The following is a 25169-nucleotide window of genomic DNA, read 5'->3' on the forward strand; positions in this document are numbered from 1 at the left end:
AAAAAACCCAAGCGACCCCGCCTAGTGTGGGTTGGTAGGTACTTGAAAAAACCAGTCGATGAGGAGCTGAGGTGTGAGTGGCGTTACAACGCATCACTCACAGCACGGTGCTGTTCCATTGGGTGTAGAGAAATATTAACGGTGCTTTATGCATGCTCATATAATTGGTTGAGTGGCGTGTCAATTTTTTCATATATTTATTTATTTTTTTTGCAAGGTGCGGAAATCGAAATTGGGTGTATGTTTTATTTAGCCCTAGATGCAATGTAAGTTCTTCTATACTCTGATTAGTCCGGCAGTCAGTCTGCACCCCTCAGTTAGAATGGGATAGGTTGAGTTTGTCTTGGATCTAAGAAATCAAACTAGTGCAATTCGAGTAGCTTGATGCAAATCGCAAATAATTTGTTTGCTAACTTTTAATGCCATTGATTTATTTCATGATTTATTAGCGGGATTGGGAAACTGGAAGACCAATGATAAGATTGCTAATGCTAAGATTAACAGATCACAAAGTGCTTCTCTGCAATAGCAACTGTAATGGCTCAGTAAATTTGATGTGTCATCCAGACAACAACGTATTGATGACTGGACAACATGTTGTCCAGATCACGAACAAGCGTGTATTAAATTCAAAGTGAAAAGAAAAAGGTTAATAGTCCAATTTGACATAACAGACCCTCTGGCCACAATCCTAATTTTACGTCATAGAAAATGACACGTAGAAGACAGAACTGAATGTCCAATCTAATTAATCAATTTTAGTAATTCCGCTAAATGAAGTATTACTTTATTTTTCTAGCAAAACCACTTGCTAGTAAACAGTCTTACAAAACTATTGTTTCCTTTTCAATTGAGTAATAACATTTTGCTTGGCTTACTTTTAACGCTGTAGGACTAAACATTTGAATCAGTGTTGGGGGAGTCAGGTAAAATGAGACATGTGAAGCCCTTAAGTGATGTTGATCTGGCTTAAGTCTTGTTTCATAAATTTTTGTGGTGAGATAATCTTGACATATGTATTTGTAGATGTTACAAACTCACTGTGAGACCCCTCTCATATTCAGGTTGAGTAGGACAGCCTGCTTGGTGAAGTGGAATAGTAGTTGGTTTTGAAAAATAATTTGCTCTGTGTTAATTAGGATGAAGAAATTCATTTTATTTGTTATATTGTCATTATACCCAACTAATGTAGTTAAAAGGTGAAGAAAGCTGTCCCTCCTTATCACTGTAAGGTAAACATTTACTGTAGAGGTCAGTGTCCCAAATTAGTTTTTCATATACGCTTGATGAAGCATTTAATTTTTTTCACAACTATAAAACCACATTTAAATTCATTGCATAAATAATGGACAGGCTGGTAATGTGCCTCCATGGATTTAGTTACTTCTAGTGCATACCATGTCCACTTAGATTACACCACACAAATCAAAATTATAGTTTAATAGTAAGTAGAAACAAAGTAAAAGAACAATTTTATTAGTTGACTGACAATATTGGCTCAACACCCAAGATGTCCGACTGAAGCCGATGTCCCACGTTACATGACATCAAGAATTAAATATTTATAAGATGCACTAGGTAGAAAAGTTGAGTAACTGCAGCTCATAATTGAGAAGTGGATTGAGTGTCATTCTCCACCAGTCAATATTTAACACATGGACCACACACTTGTCATTGCCAATGCCAGTGCCTGTCCAATTTCAATGGATTCCTTGGCAGAGAAGGGCATTGATAAGATGGAACCAGACAAATTCTTTTTTGTTTGCTATCTTACACAATGATGGTGAATTGTATCAGGATTTGGTAAACTCAATATGAAGATGCTGGAGGCAAAATTATTTACAACAAACTCAAATGGCTTAGATTCAGTCACTTTGATGGTTGTAACTTAGGTAAATATAAGGTAAACTCACATTCTCCACATGGAGGTTGTGGTTTGCAGATTGTCTATGTGACTTTATTGGGCAGTGGCTTTGTGGATTAACCACATAACCAGGACACCTTTTGTGACAGTTATGCAATCCCATTATGTCATTCCCATAAATTCCACCATAAGTCTGATTTTTAAAAAATTCTCTCTCTCTGCCTGACTTTAACAAAGATCCCCTGGAATGTTTGTCATACAAGTCTATCAGTTTGCTCAGTTCAGCCTGCAAAATACTGGCTAAAATTCTTGCCAGCAGATTAGGAAAATTACTCCCAAAAATGATCAAACCTGATTAGATGGGATTTGTAAAGTCTCAATTTGGCTCTGACAGCTTGCATCGTCTTTTTAAAATCATACTCAGCCGACAGAAACAAAAAAACATGACTTAATGCTGACAAAGCATTCGACAGGCTGTAATGGGATTTTCTTTTGGCCAAACTTCAGATACTCAACTTAGGTCCAAACCTTATTGAATGAGTCAAACAATTATATTCAAGACCAATTTTGAATATACTACCAATTTTAAAAAAGATTTCAGTAGAGATCAGTAGAGGTTCAAAGTAAGCCTGTCTTCTTTCACCCCTCCTTTATCGACTGGTAATAAAGCCCCTCACAGATTCACTCAGGATACAAAATGCTGATCCACTAAGGATGACATGCTCATATACATGACAGAGCCACATCAATCAATTCCAGCTATGTTGGAATTTATTTCTCATTTTAGCACCTTTTCAGGTGACAAAAATTATTCTCCCTAAATCTGTAGCTCTAGTTTTAAATATTCTCTTTTCTATTAGCCTAACATCTATATCACCCTATAATCTACAGTAGATAAGAGAGGCTTCAAATGTTTGGGTATCCTTGTCACATCAAACCTATTAAATCTTTCCAGCAACAAATACCACCCATTAGTTAAGAAAATTAAGTTTGACTTGACCAGTTGGAGTTCTCAGTTTCTTTTGTTGACATGATTAAGTTGACTAAAATGAATATATTACCCCATTTATCTGTTCCAGTATCTTCCTTGTTATCCATGAGCCTCTTTTTAAAAATAATTAAAAAGGATCTATCCAAATTTGTTTTGAATAAAAAAAAAACAAGGGTAAAATTCACTCATACCCATTTACCTACATAGGATATACGTAAACAGATCCAAAATATGTCCCAAATGCCAATCCCAATGGGAACCTTCGTATATGTTTTGGGAATGTAATCACATTAAGGTATTTAGAATAACATACATTCTTCTGTAGAATACATTTTCAATACAAAAAAATGACAAAGTTTTTGCAGATCTGATCCCCTTTGTGGACATTGGGGTGACAGGGTAGAATCAGAAGGTTGCCAGTTTGATCCCCTGCTGGGGAACTGCTGCTGTACCCTTGGGAAAGATAGGCCTACTTACTCCACAATTTCCTCAGGAAATATTCAGCTGTATAAATAGATAACATTGTAAAAAAAAAAAAAAAACTCTGATGTAAATCGCTCTGGATAAGAGCGTCTGCTAAATTCCAGTAATGTAATGTAATGTAATGTAACACAGGTTGAGGGTCTACCCTGGTCTGCTTACTTTCCTCTAATTCCTGCCCCTTACGGTTTTCAGTGCAGTTGATATTGCTGTGCGTTATTTTGCTTTTGAAAACCTGTCACGTGTATCTTGTCAGTGTTGAAGTGTTGAATGTTATTTGCTATAACAAAATTTTAAAATAAATAAGATACCACAAATAATCAAAGACAGGAAAAAACTCGTTATTTCCAGTGATTCTTTCATTTGTTTACACTTGTGTATGACAAAAGTGTTATTGCTGCGACTGAGATATTCAGACAGACAATATTTAGATCAACTTTGGCGGCTGACAATCCAGCAAAATACGTGCAGTAGGAATGAACTGGTGTTTAGTTAGCGGTATAGGGTTAACATAACTAGCCCTTTCGCGCGTACGGTCACACCGGTGTGATTACCCGTTTAGCACGTATGCTAACACCGGTGATATTAGAACACGAGATTGGAAAAAATTCTAGCTAATTTTAGCTTTGAGGAAACAGGGATTTAACATTAAAAACACAGCAAATGCGGCGGTGAAACCACGAGAAGCTTAACGCTAACGAAAACGTAACGAACCATATAACGTAACACGCGCGCCACATAGCATAATATAAGTTACACGCAAAAGGGCTAGTTATCGGTGTTCACATTTACATTTAGTCATTTAGGCGACGGTCTTGCCACAAGATCGCAAAATTGTCTTGCGTTCAATCTGTTTTTCGTTGTAATTAAACAGCAGGAATTCATTCAGTAAATGAAATATGAAGCAATCTAAAACAGTTACCATATCAATGGAACGTCCTTCACTGTCGAAAATAATTATAGCCACTTAGTAGCATGAATACTATAAGAGCTACTTAGGCTACTGACTAATAATAGGTAGCCTACCTATCCTTTATACAGCTACAAAATAATTTCGCCTGTCAGCGACGGCCACCGCTTCGACAGCGAAAACACAATTTGTATTCGCCCAGAAAACCACAGTGTGCTGCAAAGTCCCATACAGTTTGTAGAAGCAAACTGTTCAAAAAAAAAAAAACTTCACAGCGTTTCAAAACGTCGCAACGCCGAAACGCACCCCCACTATGTTCAGTAATGAATGAAATGACGTATGTGCAAAGAGGGCAAGGAACCCTTCCTGACTGGTTGTTTGGTACAGTTGGGTCTCCGATTCTAGAGAAACGATTGGTGTATTTAATCTGTCAATCATACCTTTTCAGCGAAGCATGTTCTAACCGGCCAATCAGAAGATTTGTTTGGAAGTCGTAGTGGGCGTGCTGACTGCACGAGAAATTTTGACAGAAAGAAACGGAAATTAGAACTGGTCTTGTGAGCCAGCTGTACAAGCTATTTCAACCGTGATTTTCTGTATTATCGGTGAAAAACACGTCTTCAGAGGTAAGGATCATCTGAGTGTAACATTTCGCTGGGCAAGCGTGAAAATATGCATAAGAACAAAGTTCTAGTGTGTTCGGTGAGTGATAATGGGAAGCCTGTAGTGTGTGTATCAGCGGTATCCAATGTAGCTAGCCTGACCACACCATCGGTTTCTGTTATGACACATCTAGTTAGCTTGCTAGCTATTGAAACCGAATGATTTTGTAAACAACACTTTACAACATTTTATATCCGTAACATCCAATCGAAAGTATTTTCATTAAAACAGAAACCCATGCCACAGCTAAGGCACTTTCAGTCGGAGAATTAGAATTTAGTTACATTTTTGTAGTTGAGACAACTGTATACTAGAAAGTGATTTCAATGCCCAAACCACTCTACCTTCTTTTGTCAGATGCAACATGAAATCTCAGGAGCAACTGGGATTTCAACTGGCAGAAAAACTGAGGGAGTGCTGACATACATTGTATGAGTTTAATCATGATATTGCATCTGTGTGTGTGTGTGTGTGTGTGTGTGTGTGTGTGTGTGTGTGTGTGTGTGTGTGTGAATTTGTCATTGCAGAAGTTTACTAGTTCATATACTACGTCCTCAAGTGTTCCTTCTATTGTCAACAAGAATTCCACTACTGATACCATATTGTTGGAAGCGTCCTGATTGCTAGCTACTGTTATATCTACTCCATTCTTGTTAAGTGACAGTATTACAAGGTGATATACATACGGTCAATCAAGCTATGATGTTGAAGTTTACAAGTCATCTAAGTATATAACTATCTAAGTATATATTTGTTTAACAACCACAATCAGCTCTCTACACAGCCACTACAATCCCTTTGGTCATCAAGCCATGAGTTTCCAGGTTTAGTGGTAATTTTGACATATAAACTTTGGAATATATAAGTTTAGTTTACTCTATGTTATGACATTAGGAGCCGTGTTCACAATAGAATTCACAGAATTGCAAACGAATTTCTATATGTTTTGGTTAGCTTAATACAAAACGTGCTGCACAGTATTATATATTGCAAGTTAACCACTAATGCATCCACTGAATAAGGAAATTAGTGCTCGACAAGAGAGGTAGTATGGCTGTAATATATTTTACCTGTCAAACGAAGCACATCGTTAGTTGTATCAATTGCTGTAGTGATAAACTCAAGTGGAAAAGCTTGTCCACAGAATTGAGTTGGAATTCTGATATGATGGTCGCAAGGGCTTCGTTTTCATTGTAATTGTAAATTGTAACGATGATAACAGACCCCTTAAGAATGCTAATGAGCTTAAATATCAAATGTATTGTTAGTCATCTATAAAATAATATTTTATGAAGAAACAACTTCGGTGAAATTTCAAGTGATGACGTAGCAGCAAACGAAGTTCAGACCATGCAAGCAAGAGGAAGATCTGTTGCAGCAGAGCTTTCAGTTTAGTGTAAAAGTACATTAAAACGAACGGTCGCACCAATTCACATTTAGAAATGTTAGACAGTTTGAAATGTAAAGACTAACTTGTATGTTGATCGGAATAAAAGGTGCGTTTTTTCTTAAGTTATTAGTTAGAATAGTAGTGAGTTTGGAAAGGGCGAGTTGCTGCTTTCTACTGAACAGCGACGAGTTTCAGCCCCGGAGAGCCCGGAGCGAGACGAAGATAGTCGCTGGCAGATCCCCGATCTGGCTTAAGAATATGCTCAATTTAACCAAGAATTGTATTCGAAAAACCTCGGATCCATGGTGAGGAGAAAGAAGACATCACCTGCTCCCGAAGAACATCAAAATGGGTAACATTCGTTGTAAATTAACCACTTTAATTTGAGGTCGATAGGAGCGAAATGTTTTGCGTTGTCGAGAGATTAATGTCGTTTGGGGTTTTTGCAGGGCGCTAAACTGAAGGCGTCTGTATTTCCATTGATTTGGGGTGGAATACAAGTAAAGGGGTAACAAAAGTAGATCGAAAACTAAGATAAAGACAATATCAACTGCCTTTCGTGTAGATCTGTGAATTTAGTGAGAATTATAAATATACCGGGAAAGATTTTTCGGGTTGTTTTGTCGGGACGGTGAAAGGGGATTTGAAACAAACAGCGGCGGCCATGTTGAGAGAAAAAGATTGTCGCCTTTTTAAGTTGTTTGAAAATATGTTCACTTCTAAACACTAAACATTTGTTTTCATTGTGTATTGACAGGATGACAGTGAAGCAGGGGGAAGGCGGTGGTGATGAAGGGGTGAAGAAATTGAGCCGAAAGCTTGAAGGTTGCGAGGAAGAGGAGAGCGGAGAACAGGGGAACGAAGAGAGCAATACAAAGAGAGACGGAGATGAAATTCCTAATCCATCATCTACGGGTTCGTCCAATTCGACATCAGTACCCTCCACTTCAACATCGAACCCATCGGGACCTAGCTCAAATACACACCACCAGACGTCTACACCTATTCCCCAAAGCCAGGACCAACACCATTTCCTAAGGTCCAGCGTACGACCTCCTAGCAAACGGCTGCGGAAGGATCCCATTGCTTCAGCTATCAATGGTCACAGCGGTGTCAAGGGGAAAGGTAAGGCGAAAAGGACACGAATGCTGAACCACCTATAGTTGAGCACCTGGGACACCCAACTGACTGTCCTAAAGTCGCTCAACACTATCGGTGGAACAAGTGTTGCTTTGAATAATTTGGAGTAGTAGTTGTGTGCGGAGTTCCGTCCATACAAAAACAGGTTATTCGTGCGCGGTAGCCGCCATAAATCACGGTAGTCCGCTTCCATTTGATATTAGATATAATAATGCTGTCCTGTGGCATGTTGGCAAAGGTCTTAAAGTGATTTTGTGATTTTAACGGAAGAATGAAGCATAATTTTATCCTGCTAAAAGTGGACAATCCTAACCCTCCTGGATGAGGTCGGTAACTAACCAGGTTGTTGCATTTGTTTTTGCTACGGCTAATATAATGTGTATGAAGCTGTATGTCAGCTTCACATAGGTCAGACATATACCGGTCATTGACAAACTGAACCAGTTTTGTATTTTTGTGCAGATGAACTTTAATTAATCAGCCCACAGTGTTTGCAAAACAAATTAATTTATGTCTTTAATTGGTTACTCCCCGACACTGCAGGTGAGCTGTTTTGCAAATTCAGTAACAGGCGTTATTTTATTTATTACAGAAGATAACAAAATATTGTTAATTAATGTAAGTAAAACATATAATGTCACTACTTTCAGTCCATGTTTATTTATCTTAATTGTGTTGCGCACATAATAGAATTTGACAGAATAATCAATGACATCTACTACCGGTTGTCACATTGTAAGATTCCATGTAAAGGGTGTGTCTTGTGGCTTTTCTTGATATCTGCGGAAGCTGTCATTACCCATTGGGAACTCTTTCTCTTGTACTCTTTCTGAGTGTCATAGAAATGACAAGCTTTGCATTGTGGTGTCAGGACTGTACTCCAGGGAATGGGCCTGGTCCTCTCACCTCATTTTGCGTGTTGTTTTTGGACTGAACCTGTTCTCCCCTGACACAATCCCCTCTAGAGCCTGCAGAGAGTACCTCCTCATCAATGCTTACAGCTATTTCATGTTTAACTTTTGGAAAATCCAGGCTTTGACCTCAGCTCTGGTGATGGGATACTATTGCTTATGGGTTTGTTTTATTATTTCAGTATTTAGTTAATTGTCGGGGTTATAATTCTGGGGAAAGTAAGTGCTCACCCTTGGAGAAAGTTATTTGGAGGGGAGATAAGTGACTAATTGTTGGTAACATCATGGGAAGTGTCATTGCAGTTTAACTTCTGAGGTAACTTGCTGCTTACAACGTTTTATGAGGTTTATGAGGTTTTATGTTCCTTTAAATTCATGAAATTCTTCTAGGTTAATGCTTATTTCAGTGTTCCAAAAGTATTGGTATTTATCAGATTGCAGTTTCCTATTAATACTCTTAATTGTTTGGATGCCTGAATATGTTGCTGGCCAGCTGTAATCTCAGCTGCAGTTGTAAATTGTTTTGATTTGCTTTGTGCAGGTGCAGGTCTGCATGTGAAGGGGTCCAGTTGTGCACATGCACAGCAACTGCACTAGGCATATAGGCAGCCTCAGGGTGTGAGATTGGTCTGTAATCACAGTGGTACCTATAGACTCTTGAACCCAGTAGAGATTTTTAAGCAGAAACATTATGATGCTGGAGAGTGCAAAAGTCCTACAGCTCACTGGAGGAGGCTCTGCTGCAGACATCAAGGTCACATCCTGTGTTAGACATGCATCACACTGGCGCTGCGTTTTATAGGTTAAAGCAAGGTGGTGACTCGTACATGTGTGAACAGCAGTGCAGATTATGTCCGCCTCTCCCTGTTAAAACATTTGTCTCATTAGCAAAAATTGCACAGTTAATTGCTTATACTTTTTTAGATTGTGTGTAACTGAATACATTCTGAATCAGTATTTTTTAGTGAATTATAATGGTTAAACCACTTTAAAAAGCAGCCTAGTTGTACATGTTTAGTTTTTTTTTCCCATTGTAAATGGAAGTTTGTTTATGGGAGTTTAGTCTGCTGAGCTTTTTTTTGTGTAGAGAAATAATCAGAAAGCTTTAAAAAGGCAGCAGAGTAACACATTTTGACATTTTCCTGCTGTGAATCAGTGAGTTAGTTGTGGTACATAGAGGGCAAGAGAGTAGGCAGTGTCTAGTTGGCTTGTGTGCCGTTACTGTAGAGTGCGACCAATTTTCACTTAAAACAGCTCTATTGTGCCAATGCTTTTGTTCAGTTCTTCCCTCAAAGAAGTGCACACAGCCAGAGAATGTTTTTTTAAAAAGTGGCTGTGGTCTTGGCACAGTGAGTTGCTCTTAAACACTGATTTCAAATAGCCCACTATTGTCTATGAATCTTAGTCATTTCTCTTCATGTGGTGTGCATGTAATCTCGCAAGTTAACTTGACGCAGGCTGCATTTCTGTATTATTTATACCACCAGAGAAATGGTGGCTTTGTTAAGAAGTGATTGACAGTGAATGAAGTGTTAGGGTGTCCTCACTCAAGATGCTGGGGTTCCTTCACTCATGTATCTGATACAGGAACAGAAAATGGAAACTCTGCACCAGTTGGGTGTGGCCAGTCAGGCTCCCCAGGCAGCTCGACCAGTGGAGCCTCCAAGTCAGGACCCCGCAACGCCGGAACGAGCGACAAGGATGAAGCAGGCGCCAGCCAGAAGAAAGTGCGGCGACAATGGGAGTCCTGGAGCACGGAGGACAAGAACACCTTCTTCGAGGGGCTCTATGAGGTAGTGTCCCGGGTTGCCTGTGACACCACAGTGGAGTGATAAGGCAGGTTTTGGGGACGCCTCGCGTGTAGTCGAGAAAAGGCCCCTCTGTTGTGTGCAGAGCTGAGAGTTTGACGACCAAGGTTTCTGAGAATGTTTTCTAATCCTCCGCAGCACGGCAAGGATTTTGAAGCCATTCAGAACAACATTGCACTAAAGTATAAGAAGAAGGGCAAGCCAGCCAGCATGGTGAAGAACAAGGAGCAGGTGCGCCACTTCTACTACCGCACCTGGCACAAGATCTCCAAGTACATCGACTTTAGTAACGGTGAGCACGCTCTAACCAGACCGCTCTGGATGTGTTTGGTGCGTCACTTCCTTGCCGTCTTTCTTCTATCCAGAGTTCATAAGTATTATGAATATTTTATTACGAATATTTTTGGGAACCCTTGGGGCAAATTTAGGTTTTGGGTTGCAAGAGTTACGTAACTTTCTTGTCTTTCCTTTAAGGCACCCCTCTAGCCACACTAAGGGAAGAAAAGTTAATTAGTTGCTGGGGTGTGGTGAAACCTGGGTGGCCATTGCAGCACCAGGGTTGGAGGGCTCAGTGCATGGCAGCAGAGAAGCATTGTCCTGAGAGCTGGACTGCCTGTGGTGTTCTTATAGTGTTCATCCTCCTCTTCCCCCCAGTGTACTCGCGAGTGCTGAAGAAGTCCTCGCAGGAGTTGTACGGCCTCATCTGCTACGCAGAGCTCAGGAAGAAGGTTGGCGGGTGTAAGTACAACCGCTGCTGTTTATGCATCGCTGTCCTTAATGGGAGTGGTGTGACATTAGTGGAATTAACATCTTTAACATTAGCATTGGCGCTGAAATGGCAAAAAAAATGCTAAGCAAGTTAGTGGCTCAGGCAGTGTAGATTCTTTGCTTGCACAGGTTGCGCTGTTAACGCTGTTGAGTCGGGGAGTGATTTGTGATTTGTGTGAAGCGGTACGGTAGTGATGTGCAAAGAAGCCAGGAGGCAGGAGATAAGTCAAAGGGACTGAGTGTCAGCAGTTCTCATTGAGTGGTGAAAGGGGTCATGAGGAAGCTCCTTACTGTTTTCCTGTTTGTGTCTGTCCTTTTCAGTAATGGATGATAAGAATGTTGCCAAATTGAATGAGCTCATTCAGCATGGGTAAGAGACACGCGCCGTTTCATTACAGAAAAACATGACAGGGATAGGAAGAAAAGTAAATAAGTTGTCAAGCAAACTCAGTGCTACTCTGCTGAGTGGGTACAATTCAACAAACACACATACACTGTGAGAAATGTTTCCTTTTCGTGAAGGTGGTGACAACCCTCTTTTAGGAAAGAAGATTTCTCATTATTTGTCTTTGGTGTGTTTTGGCAGGGCAACCACTGTACGCTCCAAAGGCAGGAATCTGCGTATTAAAGCACCCATGTGTCGAGCGCTCAAAAAGCTATGCGATCCTGATGGTAGGTGCAGAGAAAGGAACTGTGTTCTGGCTGTAATGTAAAAACATTTTACCTCATATTAGAGGTCTGTTTCTCTCAAGTCCCTTTACAGCAGCACCTTTCGAAACAAAATGAATCTTTTATGAAGATTTCAGCATTTATTTATATGCGTAGTCGTTTTTTTTTTTTTTTGAAAATGTATTTTCTTGAATGTTTTCATTCCTAATGTATTCCCAACTGCTGAATGGGATTTGTTCAGTGTTTTTCAGCCAGTCGTAAGATTCCCGCCGTTCCCTTTGATGTGCAGTTGAGAAAGAAAGACATTTTAATCACCCTGTTTATCAATGCAGTTGTTTTATCTCCTTTGTGATTATTGTTCAGCATGAAAGCCCAGGCGCTGCCATTTGTTTCCCCACTGTGTCTTATTTGCAACACATTAGCATGTGGTTGAAGCTGCAGACTGTTAAATCAAATGTTACTTTTGCTGGTGGTGTTTCAGAGTTTGGCTTGAATACTTAAACACAGGGCTGCTCATGGCCTCAGTGCTGTGTTTTGAATGCTTTCCTGTAATTGTGTCATTTGAAAACACCTACTCCTGTCTTGTTTTAAACTGGCGCAATTTGGTAGGAGTGCTGCTTGTTAGTCAGCATCCATTCTTGACCCGTGCAGTGCATGACAACAGAAGTCTGTGAATGTGGCTAAAGTCTTCCCAGACAATAGTTTCGTTATAAAATGTGGTGCCTTAGAAAACAGTCTTGTTCTTCTGGGCTTGTTATTGAGGAAATGGACCTGCTAACTAGTGAAGTTGGATGTGGCCCCATTGAGACTGCAATTGGGAAACCATGGTACATTCACAGTGAGGGTATTTGCACGTCCATCACCTCCTCTGCTAAACTGGAAATATTAGTTCTTTTTATCACTGGTATTTACACCATTCTCTGGTTCCTATCACCATGTTTGAGAGTCTTAATTTTTTATAGACGTGAGAAAGGAGGCGTGGAATCGGGTGGGAGGCAGGACACAAGTGATTGGTGATGATGTGATGGAACAAGTGTCTGTAAATGGATTAGTTCTCTTGAAAGAGTTCTTATCAGAACTCTGACGAACAGAAGGGGTGGGAGGGTGGGATTACGAATCTGAAGTGGTTGCCAGGGAAACGCTCTTAAAGCATTTGGAGTGTTAAGTGTGGGATGTGTGATGCATGTTGTGGACAGGTTCTGTTGTGTTTCTCTCTCTCTCTCTCTCTCTCTCTCTGCCTCCTCCTCTCATTCCTCTCTTCTCAACACTCTCTTCCCTGCCTCCTTCTATCTGTTCCTCTCACCTCTCTCCTCTCTATCTCTGCTCTTCTTATCTCTCCCTGTTGCTCTGTACGCAGGTGTGAGTGATGAGGAGGACCAGAAGCCAGTGCGGCTGCCCCTCAAAGTGCCCGTGGAGCTGCAGCCACGCAGCAACCACTCCTGGGCACGGGTCCAGAGTCTGGCACACAACCCCAGACTCAGGTGAGGCTTTTAAACATACCTCGACACCTTCAAACTCTCCACCTTCACTGTTTGCACACCCTGGTAACACTCCACCCTCGTGGTCCTGGTGCTGCTCTCCTCTCCCACATTCTTCAGTCACGAGTGACACATTACGTCTTGATGCTCCGCAACGTTCAGTATTCACTGTACTGCACTACAGGCATAGCAAGCATAGTGGGTAGACTGCTTAGTAATTGTTTTGTCAGATTGGATACAGACAACAGTGTTAAGTCTCAAGATGTGATTAGGGTAGTGCCAATATGTAAGTGTTGGGCAGAAGTGCTGATCCTAGCACTGCACTTAATTTTGTTACAGGACAGAAGGTTCTCCTATTTATTTGGTCGTATTGAAGTTGGCATTGCATCAACACTAAAAGCACATATATTAAACATTGGACTATAACAGTGTAGAATTAGTTATTCAGTTCCATGCAAAATACCTGTGCTGCTTCTGTGCATGTGCACTTTTACTGTTGTCTGGAACACCACTGTTAAACACAGGTACGTGTTACTAAGAAAACACTGTAGTAAGTAGCCAGAGCAAGTATTGATGAAGCCTGATTAAAATACAACTGATTTCCATCCCGTAAACAAACAAAATCAAGTCATGCTGAAATTGTCGAAACAAACTTCATTTAAAATGCAAATGCTATCAACACGCCACACTGCTGTGCAGCAAACATCTGATACTTAGACAGAAAAGCAGAAGAGGAAGCAGTGGGATGCTGTCACAGCGCAGCGCGTGTCTGCTCCTGAGCGCGTGTCCTCCGTCTTCTGCAGGATGGTTGTGGAGCTCCACAGGAAAGTGTCCAGCCTCATCGAGTTCCTCAAGCAGAAATGGGCCATCCAGGACCACAGCATTGTATCCTTCCAGCAGAAACTCCGCTGGGATCAATCGGCTGCTCTCGAGAGGCTTGGTTCCCTCTGTGGCGGCCAGTTCCGCTGTGGTGTGCTGTGAATCACAAGCGATAAATGTTCAGTGTTGCCCACAAACATACCTGTAAGTCCAGTTAGCTGTCTGTGGCTTAAGAGCAATGTGTATGAGTGAAACCATACGAAATGCTTTGTACCTTGAAAAGATTAGTTGAATTCTCCATCTGTAAAAAGAGCCATCTGATCTGTACATGTTGCATAGCAGCACTGCAGTGGTGGGTATGATTCGCCTTTCAGTATCAGGTTCTGATGGGATCACTGATGGTAGTTTGCCCTGCTCTGGTTACCCTCTTTAACGCGCTGGTGTCCAGTGGAAGAGTCTGGAGGAGCGGGAGTCTGTGGAGGGCCTGCAGCGCTCCCCTTGGGGCGAGGAGCGGGAGGAGCTCTTCTTGTACCCAGCGGAGAGCAGCACGCTGATGCCGCTGCCTGGCGTGGCACGCGTTGTGCACTCCAAAGCCTTCTGCACCGTCCACTGGCTGGAGAGCGGGAAGTGCCGGGCCGCAGCCAAGGACCTCCCCACTGCTCAGATCCTGGGCATTCAGGTGGCTCCCAGGGGCCCCGGGAGGCAGGGCCGTGCAGCAGGGGCCGAGGCGCGGCGAGGGGAGGGGGCGGCGGCTGAAGGAGCGGACGATGCAGCCGCAGGGGGTGCGGAAGACAAAACGCGGAGCTCCTTAAACCAGTTGCAAAACACTGCAGCTCCTCTCTCGCTTCCTCCAGGGCAGAAGGAGGGAAGTGTCCTGAGCCCCGCTGACGGGGCTCCCCCTCAGCTGGAGAGCAGGAGCAGCCTGGGGACGGGAGCAGCCCTTAGTGAGAGCGGAGGGCACTCAGGGACGAGAGAATCAGAGGGGCAGAGCCTCGTCTTGCAGGTGAAAGAGGGGCTCTGCACAGAGGTCAGCCTGTCACCTAGGAGGGATCCGCCTGTTTCTCTCAGCAACGGAGGGGGCGCCATGCACTGTGGAGAGGAGAGGACTAAAGAAGGGTGTGGGCTGTCCCCAGAGGGGCCTGCCGTGGCCTCTGAGCCCCCAGCTCCCCCGCCGCCACCAGGGGAAGTTTGCACTAAACAAGACCAGCCCTCCGAGGATGGCTGCTCTGATCCAGGGCGGAGGGGCAGAGGGGCTGCTGGGAAGGAAGAGGTGGGCCCGGGGGCGGGGGTGGGTGGGAGGCCTCCACAGCAGATCCGGGAGGAGGGCTGGAGCGCCTACAGCACGGAGAACGTGACCCTCGCCGAGCTCTACCTCATGCTGGGGAAGCCCGGGAAGCTGCAGCTGGAGTACGAGTGGCTGCCCGTGTCCCGGGTGGAGGGGCGACCCCACCCCTGCTCCCGGCCCCCGCCCACCACCCACCGCGTACTGCGCTGCCTGCTGAGGCTCGTCTCCTCCGAGGTCAACCCCAAACCGGTGAGTGAACCGGTGGGCCTCATGCTCCCCACCTGTCCCCTGTCACTAACCCCCACACCGGAGTAGGTTCACTGTAGTTCTGACTGGAGATGTTTAAGCTGTTGTGTTCTACTCCCTCAGAGGGACCCTGGGGGCATCCTTTAAGTGCTCCCACAGTCCCAACAGTGCTTGGCTGTAATGAAAGGTGTATCAGTGGTAACTTTTGCACTTGCTCTTTCTCCCCTTTATTGCTTGAATTCTTGAATTGTTTGGGGCCGCAGGCCACTGAGCTGTGCTCCACTGCCACGTCCCCGCTGAAGCCTGCCCTGGAGGAGCAGTCCTTCTCTCCCCCGGGGAAGACGCTGCAGCTGGGAGGGGTGCGCAGCCCAAGCTGCGGGCGCCAACAGGCCTCCCTGCGGGGGGGTAAGCTGCTGTCGCCCAACGCCGGGTCCTCAGGTACACTGTCACTGTGAAGTCTGTCACTTTCCCCTGCTGTCTCACATGCACATGTATACACAGAGTCAAGCACACATGTCTACACAAACATGCACGCATACATGCCCACACACACACACACACACAGGTTAACAGTGTAGTGGGGTTAAGGTTAATGCTTATGATCTCTTCTGTTTAGTATGGGTTGGGGTAATTGGAACAGGATCAGTAAACATTAGGGTGGACAGTTGGCCTCTCTTCTGCGCTACATGCCTGCCTGTGCAGCTGTGCAGGCATTGTCTCACTGTCAGCGTGTCTCCCTCTCCACGTACGCACTCTTCCCAATCCATCAGGCGTGCGGAGCCTCCCTCGTTCGCTCTTGGTCACGGGGGCCACGGGTGAAGCCGACAGCAGCCTCTTTGCCATCCCCACCATGTTGCCCCCCAACAGTCGCCACGGCAAGATGTTCTCCCCCAACAAGGAGGCGGAGCTGGCATTCCGTCAGCAGCTGGACTCGATCAGTGTGAGTGGCCTCTATCACAGCCGTTCGGTAGGTTCGGCTGGCTGAGGAACTGAATAAAGCGTCTGCCATCACCATCAGTGTTATTTCATGGGGTGTCCTGGAACATGAAACATCTCTTCTTGTAGGGGAAAAAACACAAGGGTCATCAGTGGCAGCATTTTTAGTTAGGTGGCTACAGGTCGGTAATGGAAAACTGATTGGTTCAGTCATTTGCTCTATTGAGTCAGAGTTGTGTTAATACGAAATGGAAGTGTTTTGGTGTCAGTGTTGTCAGTGTCCAGTACCATGGCTTCTGTGTTGAAAAGGCGCTAGCATCAGCAGATGTTTCAGAAACTGTTTGAATTCCTGACAAGATATTGCCTCTGTCTTCCTCTAATTCATTTATTTTTTTTCTTTTTCTCTGTGCAGTCTGATATTTTTCTCCCTAAACAGAGGAAGTTCAGGAGCCGTCACCTACGCAAGCCTCTAGTAGTGCAGGTGAGTAGAGGGTTGAGCCAGAGAGAAAGGACTTTGGGACAGGCTGCAAGCAGTACGCAGAGACAGGAGGAAGGCAGCGTGTTCTATTGGCTAGGAAGTTTCACTGAAACATCACTGCATACATAGTTAAGTGGAGCAACAGACATTGTATTGTAGCTTTTGACAGCCTCCTTTGATGAAACTTGCTTAACCACCTGATGTCCCCACAGAGAACACTGCTCCCTCGAACTACAGGGGACACTCCACAGCATGTCTGCTCCTTCTCCATCCTTTCCAACTCGTCAGTTGCAGGTATTACACCTCAGCAGAGAGCACTCTGACCTCTCACTGTGTCTTGTTCTCTCCTACTGAAAATACATGTACAAATACATGTGAAAAACTCACGTACATTCATTTCCACGTAACACCACATGGTGAACACTGTTCTTTTCCCTTACAATGTTGGGAAAGAAGACCTTTCTTTCAAGGACTGAGTGCTTAGGGGAAGGTGTTTACCAATGCTTCTGGCACAGAATTTTACAATGTCTATAAAACACAGTTGTCGTATTTTTGTTGCTTCATTGCACAGCACTTTTCTGCCAATTTCAAATCTAAATCAGACCGAGTTAGATCTGTTAATCTGTTAATTTGTTGCACCAGTTTGATGCTCTTTGAAGTTCATTCAAGTAGTTCTCAAAAGACACACACACACACACGCACGCGCACACACTGCGATGGTACTCTGGAACAGTGAAAGCAAGTGAAGCACACCCCCACACAGTCCATTTCTCTCAAGACATTTTTTAAATGTCACAAAAAAGATGTATGAATTCGTAAATTAAAGAGCTGAGGGTGTAAATATAGTGGGCAGTAATGCATAAGACTGATGAATCAGCGTGATGAGTATGATTTTTTCTTATGTTTATTGACAGGATACGTTGTTTCTCCCTTCCTCTCCAGGCACAGGCTCCTTTCGGCCTATCCAGCCCTCTCTGCACTCGAACTCCCGCCCCCTCGTCCCCAAAGCCCCTCCCCTCAGCTCCACCACATCCAGCCAGCTGTCCAGTAAGGATCCTTCTTGTGTTTATTTCCCAATTTTCATTTTGGTTGGATATTTTGCTAAATGCTAGGCCTGTTAAAATTCATTATTGATGTTTATTTTTGGCTGAATTACGTGTGATTTGTTGACATACAGTCCAGCATATCAGCATGTATCATGTGACTCCACCCAGCAGCCCCATTGGATTAACATGGACAGTAGTGTGCATTCCAGCACGTGGTGTAGGCTGTTGGTCTGATGTACTTTGTGTCAGGCGCGTTCTCTGTGGTTCTCAGGTACGATTGACTTGGCTGCCAAGTCAGCAGGCATCATTCCTGGCAGCCCCTCTCGTGAGCTGGAAGGCCCAAGTACGCCTGGCCTTGTCCTAGCCCCGGACGCAGTGACATCGGAGCCAAAAAGGGACATCCTCCACCCAACCCCGGCAGCCGTCGTCCCCACTGAGGTGAGCAGATGGCAGGAGAGATGGGAAATCGCAGCATGTCACTGGCCCCAGATTAACAGTAGGCTGCACATTTCTAATGAATGCATAAAATGTGCTTTAAATAACACTGGTACCCCTGACAATTGATCTTGATCATTCACTGTTCTTGGTCTGTACAAATATCCATTACATTACAGTACAGTACTGGCATTTGGCAGACGCTCTTATCCAGAGCAACTTACATCAGTTACATTTTTTTTACAATGTTATCCATATGTACAGCTGGATATTTACTGAGGCGATTGTGGGTTAAGTACCTTGCCCAAGGGTACAGCAGCAGTGCCCCAGCAGGGAATCGAACCGGCAACCTTTTGATTACAAGTCCTGCTTCTTAACCACTACAGTACACTGCTGCCCCACAGTATTCAGTGTAGCTGTGTGTTGTCCTTCAGTCATCACTCAGATCGTCCATTAGCAGGTCAACCTGTTTGGTCTTTAACCCAGACAGTATCAAAGTTTCTCGACATGGTCAATTTGCCTCAACTCAGGTAACAAGAAAATACTGTATATTCAGAATTGTTTTATCATATTTTAAAGTTCCATGAGCCTGGACATGATTTGGTGACACATGACCCTGTCGTGTTGCCTGTGCAGGGACAGACAGGTGACTTGAGTAATGCTGAGAGTGGTGTGGAGCAGGAGGGGGAAGTCTAATCCCACAGCAAGCAGTTTCACACAACACTGTCCTCACCTGCACTGAGGCTACTCAGTTATGCAGAACAGCAAGTACAATCAACTGTGAAAAACAAATTGTTTAAGGAAAAGCAGGAATCAGTCGAGAAGACAGACCTCCATAAGGGATTATGTTGCTAATGTTTAACTGAATTAGAATGAATTTTTTCCTATAAGTGACACATAAGTAACACGCTAGCATTTTTTATGCCTTTGTCTCGTGTTAGAAATTCCCGATTATTTGTGTTTCCTATCTTTAAATGCCATGTTAATTTGTGTACAATTTGAGTCACTGTCTCATTTGTATGGGTCAGGGGTGGCCAAGCTGACCCTTTTCTTTTGCATCTACAGCACTGGCCACACATGAAAGTGTGAAGGGCTATAGAGGAGGCACACCTGGTATAGATGTATACAGTCACAACTATGTTGTGGAGTAGCTTCTCCTCTAGTATAACCTAGCTAATTTCTTTTTCACGTTAATCTGTAATTTCATTTTTTTCCAACATTTTTTACCCCTCTAACTAAAATCAACATTAGATTGCAAAGTTTCATCATGGGAACAGCATGCTGAAATCTTTGTTTTGTAACATCTGAGTAAGACACAGAGCAGAGACAAATTAGCCACATAACTCCCACGCTTTACATATAATCTCATGTAGCCCTATGTTTCTGTGTGACCCCCTGTTATATTATACAGAGCATAGTTATGGGGAACAGGTTACCTTAAAACAAGTGGAGATAAATATATTAGCAGTTCCTTTTATGTTTCATCTTTTCACATTGGGCAAAAAAAAAAATTCCCTTACTCTAGACCCATTCTCCTCTTCAGTGAAAGGAATAGAAAGCATTGTCTCAATGTTTGACAGTGAAGTTCATTGGGAGCACCTGTTAAATAGCATCCGTCAGCTGGTATACAGCAAGATGAAGTGCTTGAAAAACGACCAAGTACTTTACTCCCTCTCCTGAACGAATGTGGAATTTTCACACCTTTTGCAAGCTCACCTGTCAATCATAGTGTCATTTTTTTGTTTGTGGTAAAAACAAACAAACATGTATTGTCTAGCCATTCACTTCAAGTTTCAGCATTGTTGCCTGCAGAGAACCTGACAGATTAAGAAGCTATCACATAATACTCAGCTGTTATGTGATTTCCTCTTTAAAAAGGTCATATCTGGATTTCACACCAGAGGTTTCTGCTGCTTGCAGAAGGTATCAGGCAGGAAGGAGGATTTGGTTTTGTATGTTAGAACGCTGACAGTTGTCTGGTGATGAAATTCACCAGGAAATGCAACTAAGTCTGCAGCAGTAAAACAGTCTCTCAGTGAGTTTGCAGCACAGCAGGGGTTAAAAGAATATTCCATATTTACAGGCTGAAGCCAGAGAAATTAGATTTCCCTCTGGGTTTCAGTTAAACACTGTAGACTGAAGACTGAAACTGAGTTAAGTTTTTTTTCAGTAATAGATAGAATATTTTTTTCCCTTTTCCACTGATGTTTGACAAGTCCATACTTTGCGTGTACTTTCTTTACATTTAAAAATTTTTAAAAGCTGTGACCTCACCCCCTTTTGAGTATTATTATTCAGTGATATTAAAAAAACATAGACATTATGAAAATTTCCAGGTCAGGCCTATATATGTAAATGTTGATTGCTCTGTCGCTGCCTGTTTCTAAGTGTATAAATATTTTTTTTTTATTTAGGCCCCACCAAACAGCGAGCTCGCTCCCCTTTCTCCAGCGGGAGACACAGATTCTCTCCTCTCCCCTCCCAGCGTGGCCTCTCTGCTCGACATATCACTGCCAGGCCCCCCAGAGGAGGTGCTGTCCCAGGGCGAGACCTCCACCCACATCAGTGACTCCATCATCGAGCTGGCCATCAACTCCGCACATTATGGTGAGGCTGTGTGTGTGTGTGTGTGTGTGTGTGTGTGTGTGTCACCTTGTCGGTGATTTACAGTGTGGGTGTCTTGAGCATATGCATCTGTACTGATACTGGCAGTCTGTGCCCTCAGGCGATAGCCCCTCCCTCTCCCCTGCCAAACTGAATGGCAGTGAAGGATCCCGCTGCATCCCGTCCCCTGCTGGCAGCCCCCACCGGAGCTGGATCGCCTCGCCCTCTCACGATCCACAGTGGTATCCCAGCGACTCCAGCGACTCCTCGCTGGGCTGCCTGCTCTGTAAGCCTGCAGTTCTAAGGCTGTGCAAGTTTATTAAGTGTGGTGTATGTCTGTACATTTGTACTAAATACAAATGCCTTAGATTATTTCGGGAAATCAGAATTGACAGATTGGCCTTCTCCTCGCAGCGAGCCTGATCTCCCCGGACAAGGGGCGGAAGATGCTGTTGACCTCCTCGGGTCCCTCCAGCGGGACCTCCTTGCTGGGCCCCAGCCTGTTGGACAGCGGCTCTCGCGACTCCTTCCATTCCAGAGGGCTGGCTGATGGAGAGGTGGGCGGAGTCCTCGTTTCCCTCCCCTTTTTTCACTTGCCATCTAAAAATTACCACCATGGGGCTTAGCTGTTTTTGACACCAACTAAAAACAAGTGATACAGATGCAATTTATTTAACAGATTCTTTAATAGTTCAGTATTTCAAAATCAAATTAAAAGTTGTATAAATGCAGTTTTATAAAGATCTTAAACTGAAAACGAAGCTGCATTCCAGCCCATGATCTTTACACATGATGTGTACATGCATGCTTGCGTGAATGTGTTATGTTGTTCTAACATGGGTTTACCCCGCCACCCCCCACCCCCACAGGTGGACTCCCAGCTTGCCTGCATGATGAGCGAGAACAGCATGGACTACATTGCCCGCTTCAATGATTTGGCTCAGGAGCTGTCCGTGACAGAGCCACCACTGCCGTCCCCAAGTCAGGGGGACAGTGGCTGAGAAAGGCGGGAGAGAGTGATCACTCTTTCAGTGCATCATCAGAGAACAGCTCGGCAATGGAGCTTCGTCAGAGTCAAGTCTGAGAATGTGCAATAGAGGATGGCAGGGGGTGTGGGAGGCCCGCACTGTGGGACAAGACGGGAGCCAGGGCAACTTCGGGGAGAGAGTCGGTCTAATCCGAGCCTTTCTGGACCAGTGTGTGTCTGATGGAAGAGGTCGCTGAGTTCGACTGGCCCGGGCACCGGCCTTCCCTGGTTAGCATTTCTCCGGGGCAGGGTGTGTTGCTTGCATATATGATGAAGCCAGTCATCAGTGCACTGTCTTCAGAAGACCCCTCTAAAAATGTGTGTATGAGCTGAATGGTGTTTACAGAACAAGACATTGTTAAAATCAATGACATCCTCCTCACTGTCTCAATAAGCAGTCCCAGGTATGTTCACAGAACAAATGCCATTTTGTCACTCCAGAGAGACTTCTCTTTGCTTAGTCTCTTACTTTCCTAATTTTTTGAATAACTTGTATTTACAACAGGATACAGAGTAAGAGGCATGCAAGTAGGCACCTTGCTGTTGGGTGAGGAAATATGAGAGGTCTTTACCACCAGGAACAATATGTGTCTTTAGCCTTCTGATTTTGAAAAGATAAGTGTACATTGATACAGTCAAATCTACTTTTGCCCCAAGAAAAGCTCACTATGTGGTGTAAAGCATAGCAAAAATGATAAATACAGTACTTACATGCTCAACAACTTAACGTTATATTTGTTTGAACATGATTATTTATATAACAGACTTTCAGCTTAATGACACTACAGCTAAAACTGGTCACAACAAAAGTTTTTTGTGTATTTAGTCTAATGTGAATAAATTTGTTTTATTCTTGTGGATTGATGCATCAAATGTATGTTTACAGCTGTATGTACAATTTTTTTGTGAATACTGAAAAGCCATATAAGAAGAACTGGTTTGAACTTCTACACTGAGTGTGTTGCTTGGTTTTTCTTTGTCAGATTTTTTTTCCTTGGTTCATTGGAACCCTAAAATACAAGGATTAGAGGTGAATGTGGAAAAGATGTATTAGCCCTCAGTTCTAGCTTCCAATCTGGACTCTGAATCGGTTTCTTTGATTTCCAGACAAAGAGCCAGTTCTAAAATTGGCTTCTTTGTGAACTGAAAGCTCAAGAGGTGCTTGAAGTGGAGATTAAAGAGAATTATTCTTGATTTGGCTGATAGGGCTCCCTCTTCTTCTCCAGTATATGCTTTCCCAATTTCCCCAATCCAGTACAGACTCTCAAGACAGCCGTGACAGCTCATAATGAGAGCTAAGTGTGAGGCAGATGAAAAGGCCGCAGGCCTTCACACGCATCCTGCAAGCCGTCTGTTGTCAGTAGTTTCTATAGTGAAATACTCAAATGAGTCAGGTCTATCTTGCAATAGTGTATCTCACTTTCATGGAGGCGGGTTTTATGTTATATGTTCAGAACAAAATAATGTAATGCAAATCACCTTTTGGACAACATGCGTGATATTACTCTGTGTATTTCCTATATTCATTCTTCACAGCTGCAAATTAACAATTTCATCACTTGAGTTGGACTTTAAACTGTTATTTGATGTAACATGCAACTTTTTTAGAAGCTAACAATGAGGATTTTGTGTGTAAAGAAGGTAATATGGGGTCCCTTTAACAGAATTCCTCAATGACCTTTTGTAACATACTGTAAATTATTATTTTTAAATTATTTGAGACTGTTGACATTTAAAAAGGTGTTGTTATTTAATTTGCACAGAATGGTCAATTTTTACCATTGTGCTTCTAAATACAGTTTAGAAAATGTTATCATGAAGTAGGTTCTGCAGATTTGAATTTTATATGTATGTTCACACAACAGGAATGGATGGATAGAATTTACTCTTGGGTTTTTCATAAGATATTTTTATTTGAGTTTTTTTGAGAGGTTCCTATACAGTGTAATAATCATGATACAATGCTGTATGTGTGATCTGTCAGTATGTGTCTGGCTTTTATTTTGGCCTTGCTTGGTGGGTATCTGTTATGCGGTTCACCTAAGCTGAGGTCTTCAGCTGTGTGGATAGCCTTTCTCTCACGCCCCCCAGTGGTGGAGGGGCTGAAGGAGGTCAGCTTCATTTCCTTAGTGTTAACATGCTCCTGTAATTGACAGCTACGATGGGCATCCCTGGGGTTCTTCCTCCTTCCTAAACTACTGCTTGGGTCCTTAAATGGCCGGATCTTTGGAAAGTGGAGGCACCAGAGGGGGCATGGCCCCTTGAGGGGTGGAGCCATTGAGGTTGCTGTCTCCCCCACAACAACTTCACTAGTGCAGGGCAGGGAGGAGGACATCAGAACACTGTCCTCGTCAAGTGCCTGTCCCTGTTCATCCCTGCTTGTAGTAGGATGCAGAGCACTCTCAAATGGTGCAGAGCCTGGAGGCTTCACCCTCCTCAGGATCATTTTAATAGCAGCAGGGCTGCTTTGGTCAGCAGGGCCCTGGATAGACTCCCACAAGATACAGTCTGCAGTCTTAGGGTTGTGAAGCTGACTAGCCGACTGGTTGTCCACATAAGAACCAGATGGATGGTCTGGTTTGGTAATCCCAAGGGAATGGGTGAGTTTTTCACAGCTGCATTCTTCAGATATCTGAAAGGTAGGTGTATACAGTCACATTATTCTTTATTTAGGATATAGGTTCATAGTGTTAAGCCTATAAGAATATGCGTTCCCAGACTTCATATAATCACTTTGTTGCACTTACATATAATCAGTTTTACTGTGATAAATTAACATGTATTTACTAGACAGTAGTTTTTCAATAACAAAGGAAAATCTTCAAGTAAAAAACTTGCCTTCTCCATTTTTTTTGGCGATTTCTCACTTTCAGCAGGGAATAAATACTGGATGCTGCTGTTGGACTTTCACCTCTCTATGGAAATGATTGTTTAAATTTGTTGTTTAGAAACAAAACATTCCAGAACACACTGTAACCATATATATTGCTCTTTAAATTGCTATATTCTAGAATGTTTGGTTACTAGTAAACATAAATTTAAATAACAGGAACATTTGTAAAGATTTCATTTTGACTCCAAAATCCAGGAAATGTTCTGTTCCTAACACCAATTACCTGTTCACTCCAATCCTTTGATGAATTTATATATATTACCTCTTTCATGTCATTATTTGTTACTAGATATTTATTACTGTTAACAATATGCTATTAGTTGGCTCT

General features: G+C 43.2%; 1 protein-coding gene across 1 annotated transcript; it reads left to right on the forward strand.

The window, feature by feature from the left end:
- The first annotated feature begins 6242 nt into the window (after window positions 1–6242).
- On the forward strand, window positions 6243–22702 carry LOC118781960 (protein cramped-like). Its single transcript, XM_036535170.1, has 20 exons — window positions 6243–6650; window positions 7056–7423; window positions 9937–10142; window positions 10296–10449; window positions 10812–10895; window positions 11247–11295; window positions 11512–11597; window positions 12952–13075; window positions 13876–13957; window positions 14340–15425; window positions 15686–15860; window positions 16193–16362; window positions 16771–16839; window positions 17049–17130; window positions 17779–17883; window positions 18154–18320; window positions 20732–20924; window positions 21043–21207; window positions 21336–21478; window positions 21791–22702. The coding sequence occupies exons 1-20, from the start codon at window positions 6601–6603 to the stop codon at window positions 21920–21922; spliced, it is 3690 nt and encodes a 1229-aa protein (XP_036391063.1). The 5' UTR covers window positions 6243–6600; the 3' UTR covers window positions 21923–22702.
- Window positions 22703–25169: the final 2467 nt, after the last annotated feature.

The sequence above is a fragment of the Megalops cyprinoides genome, chromosome 1 (genome assembly GCF_013368585.1).
Source record: "Megalops cyprinoides isolate fMegCyp1 chromosome 1, fMegCyp1.pri, whole genome shotgun sequence".
Taxonomy (NCBI): Eukaryota; Metazoa; Chordata; class Actinopteri; order Elopiformes; family Megalopidae; genus Megalops; species Megalops cyprinoides.

Bases quoted from the DNA above. Each gene is read 5' to 3' on its own strand.
- LOC118781960 (XM_036535170.1), top strand. From the start codon at position 6,601: ATGGTGAGGAGAAAGAAGACATCACCTGCTCCCGAAGAACATCAAAAT. The intron at 13,958-14,339 runs GTATCCTTCCAG...GCTGGTGTCCAG, and splicing joins CCATCCAGGACCACAGCATT to TGGAAGAGTCTGGAGGAGCG. The intron at 17,131-17,778 runs GTATTACACCTC...CTTCCTCTCCAG, and splicing joins TTCCAACTCGTCAGTTGCAG to GCACAGGCTCCTTTCGGCCT.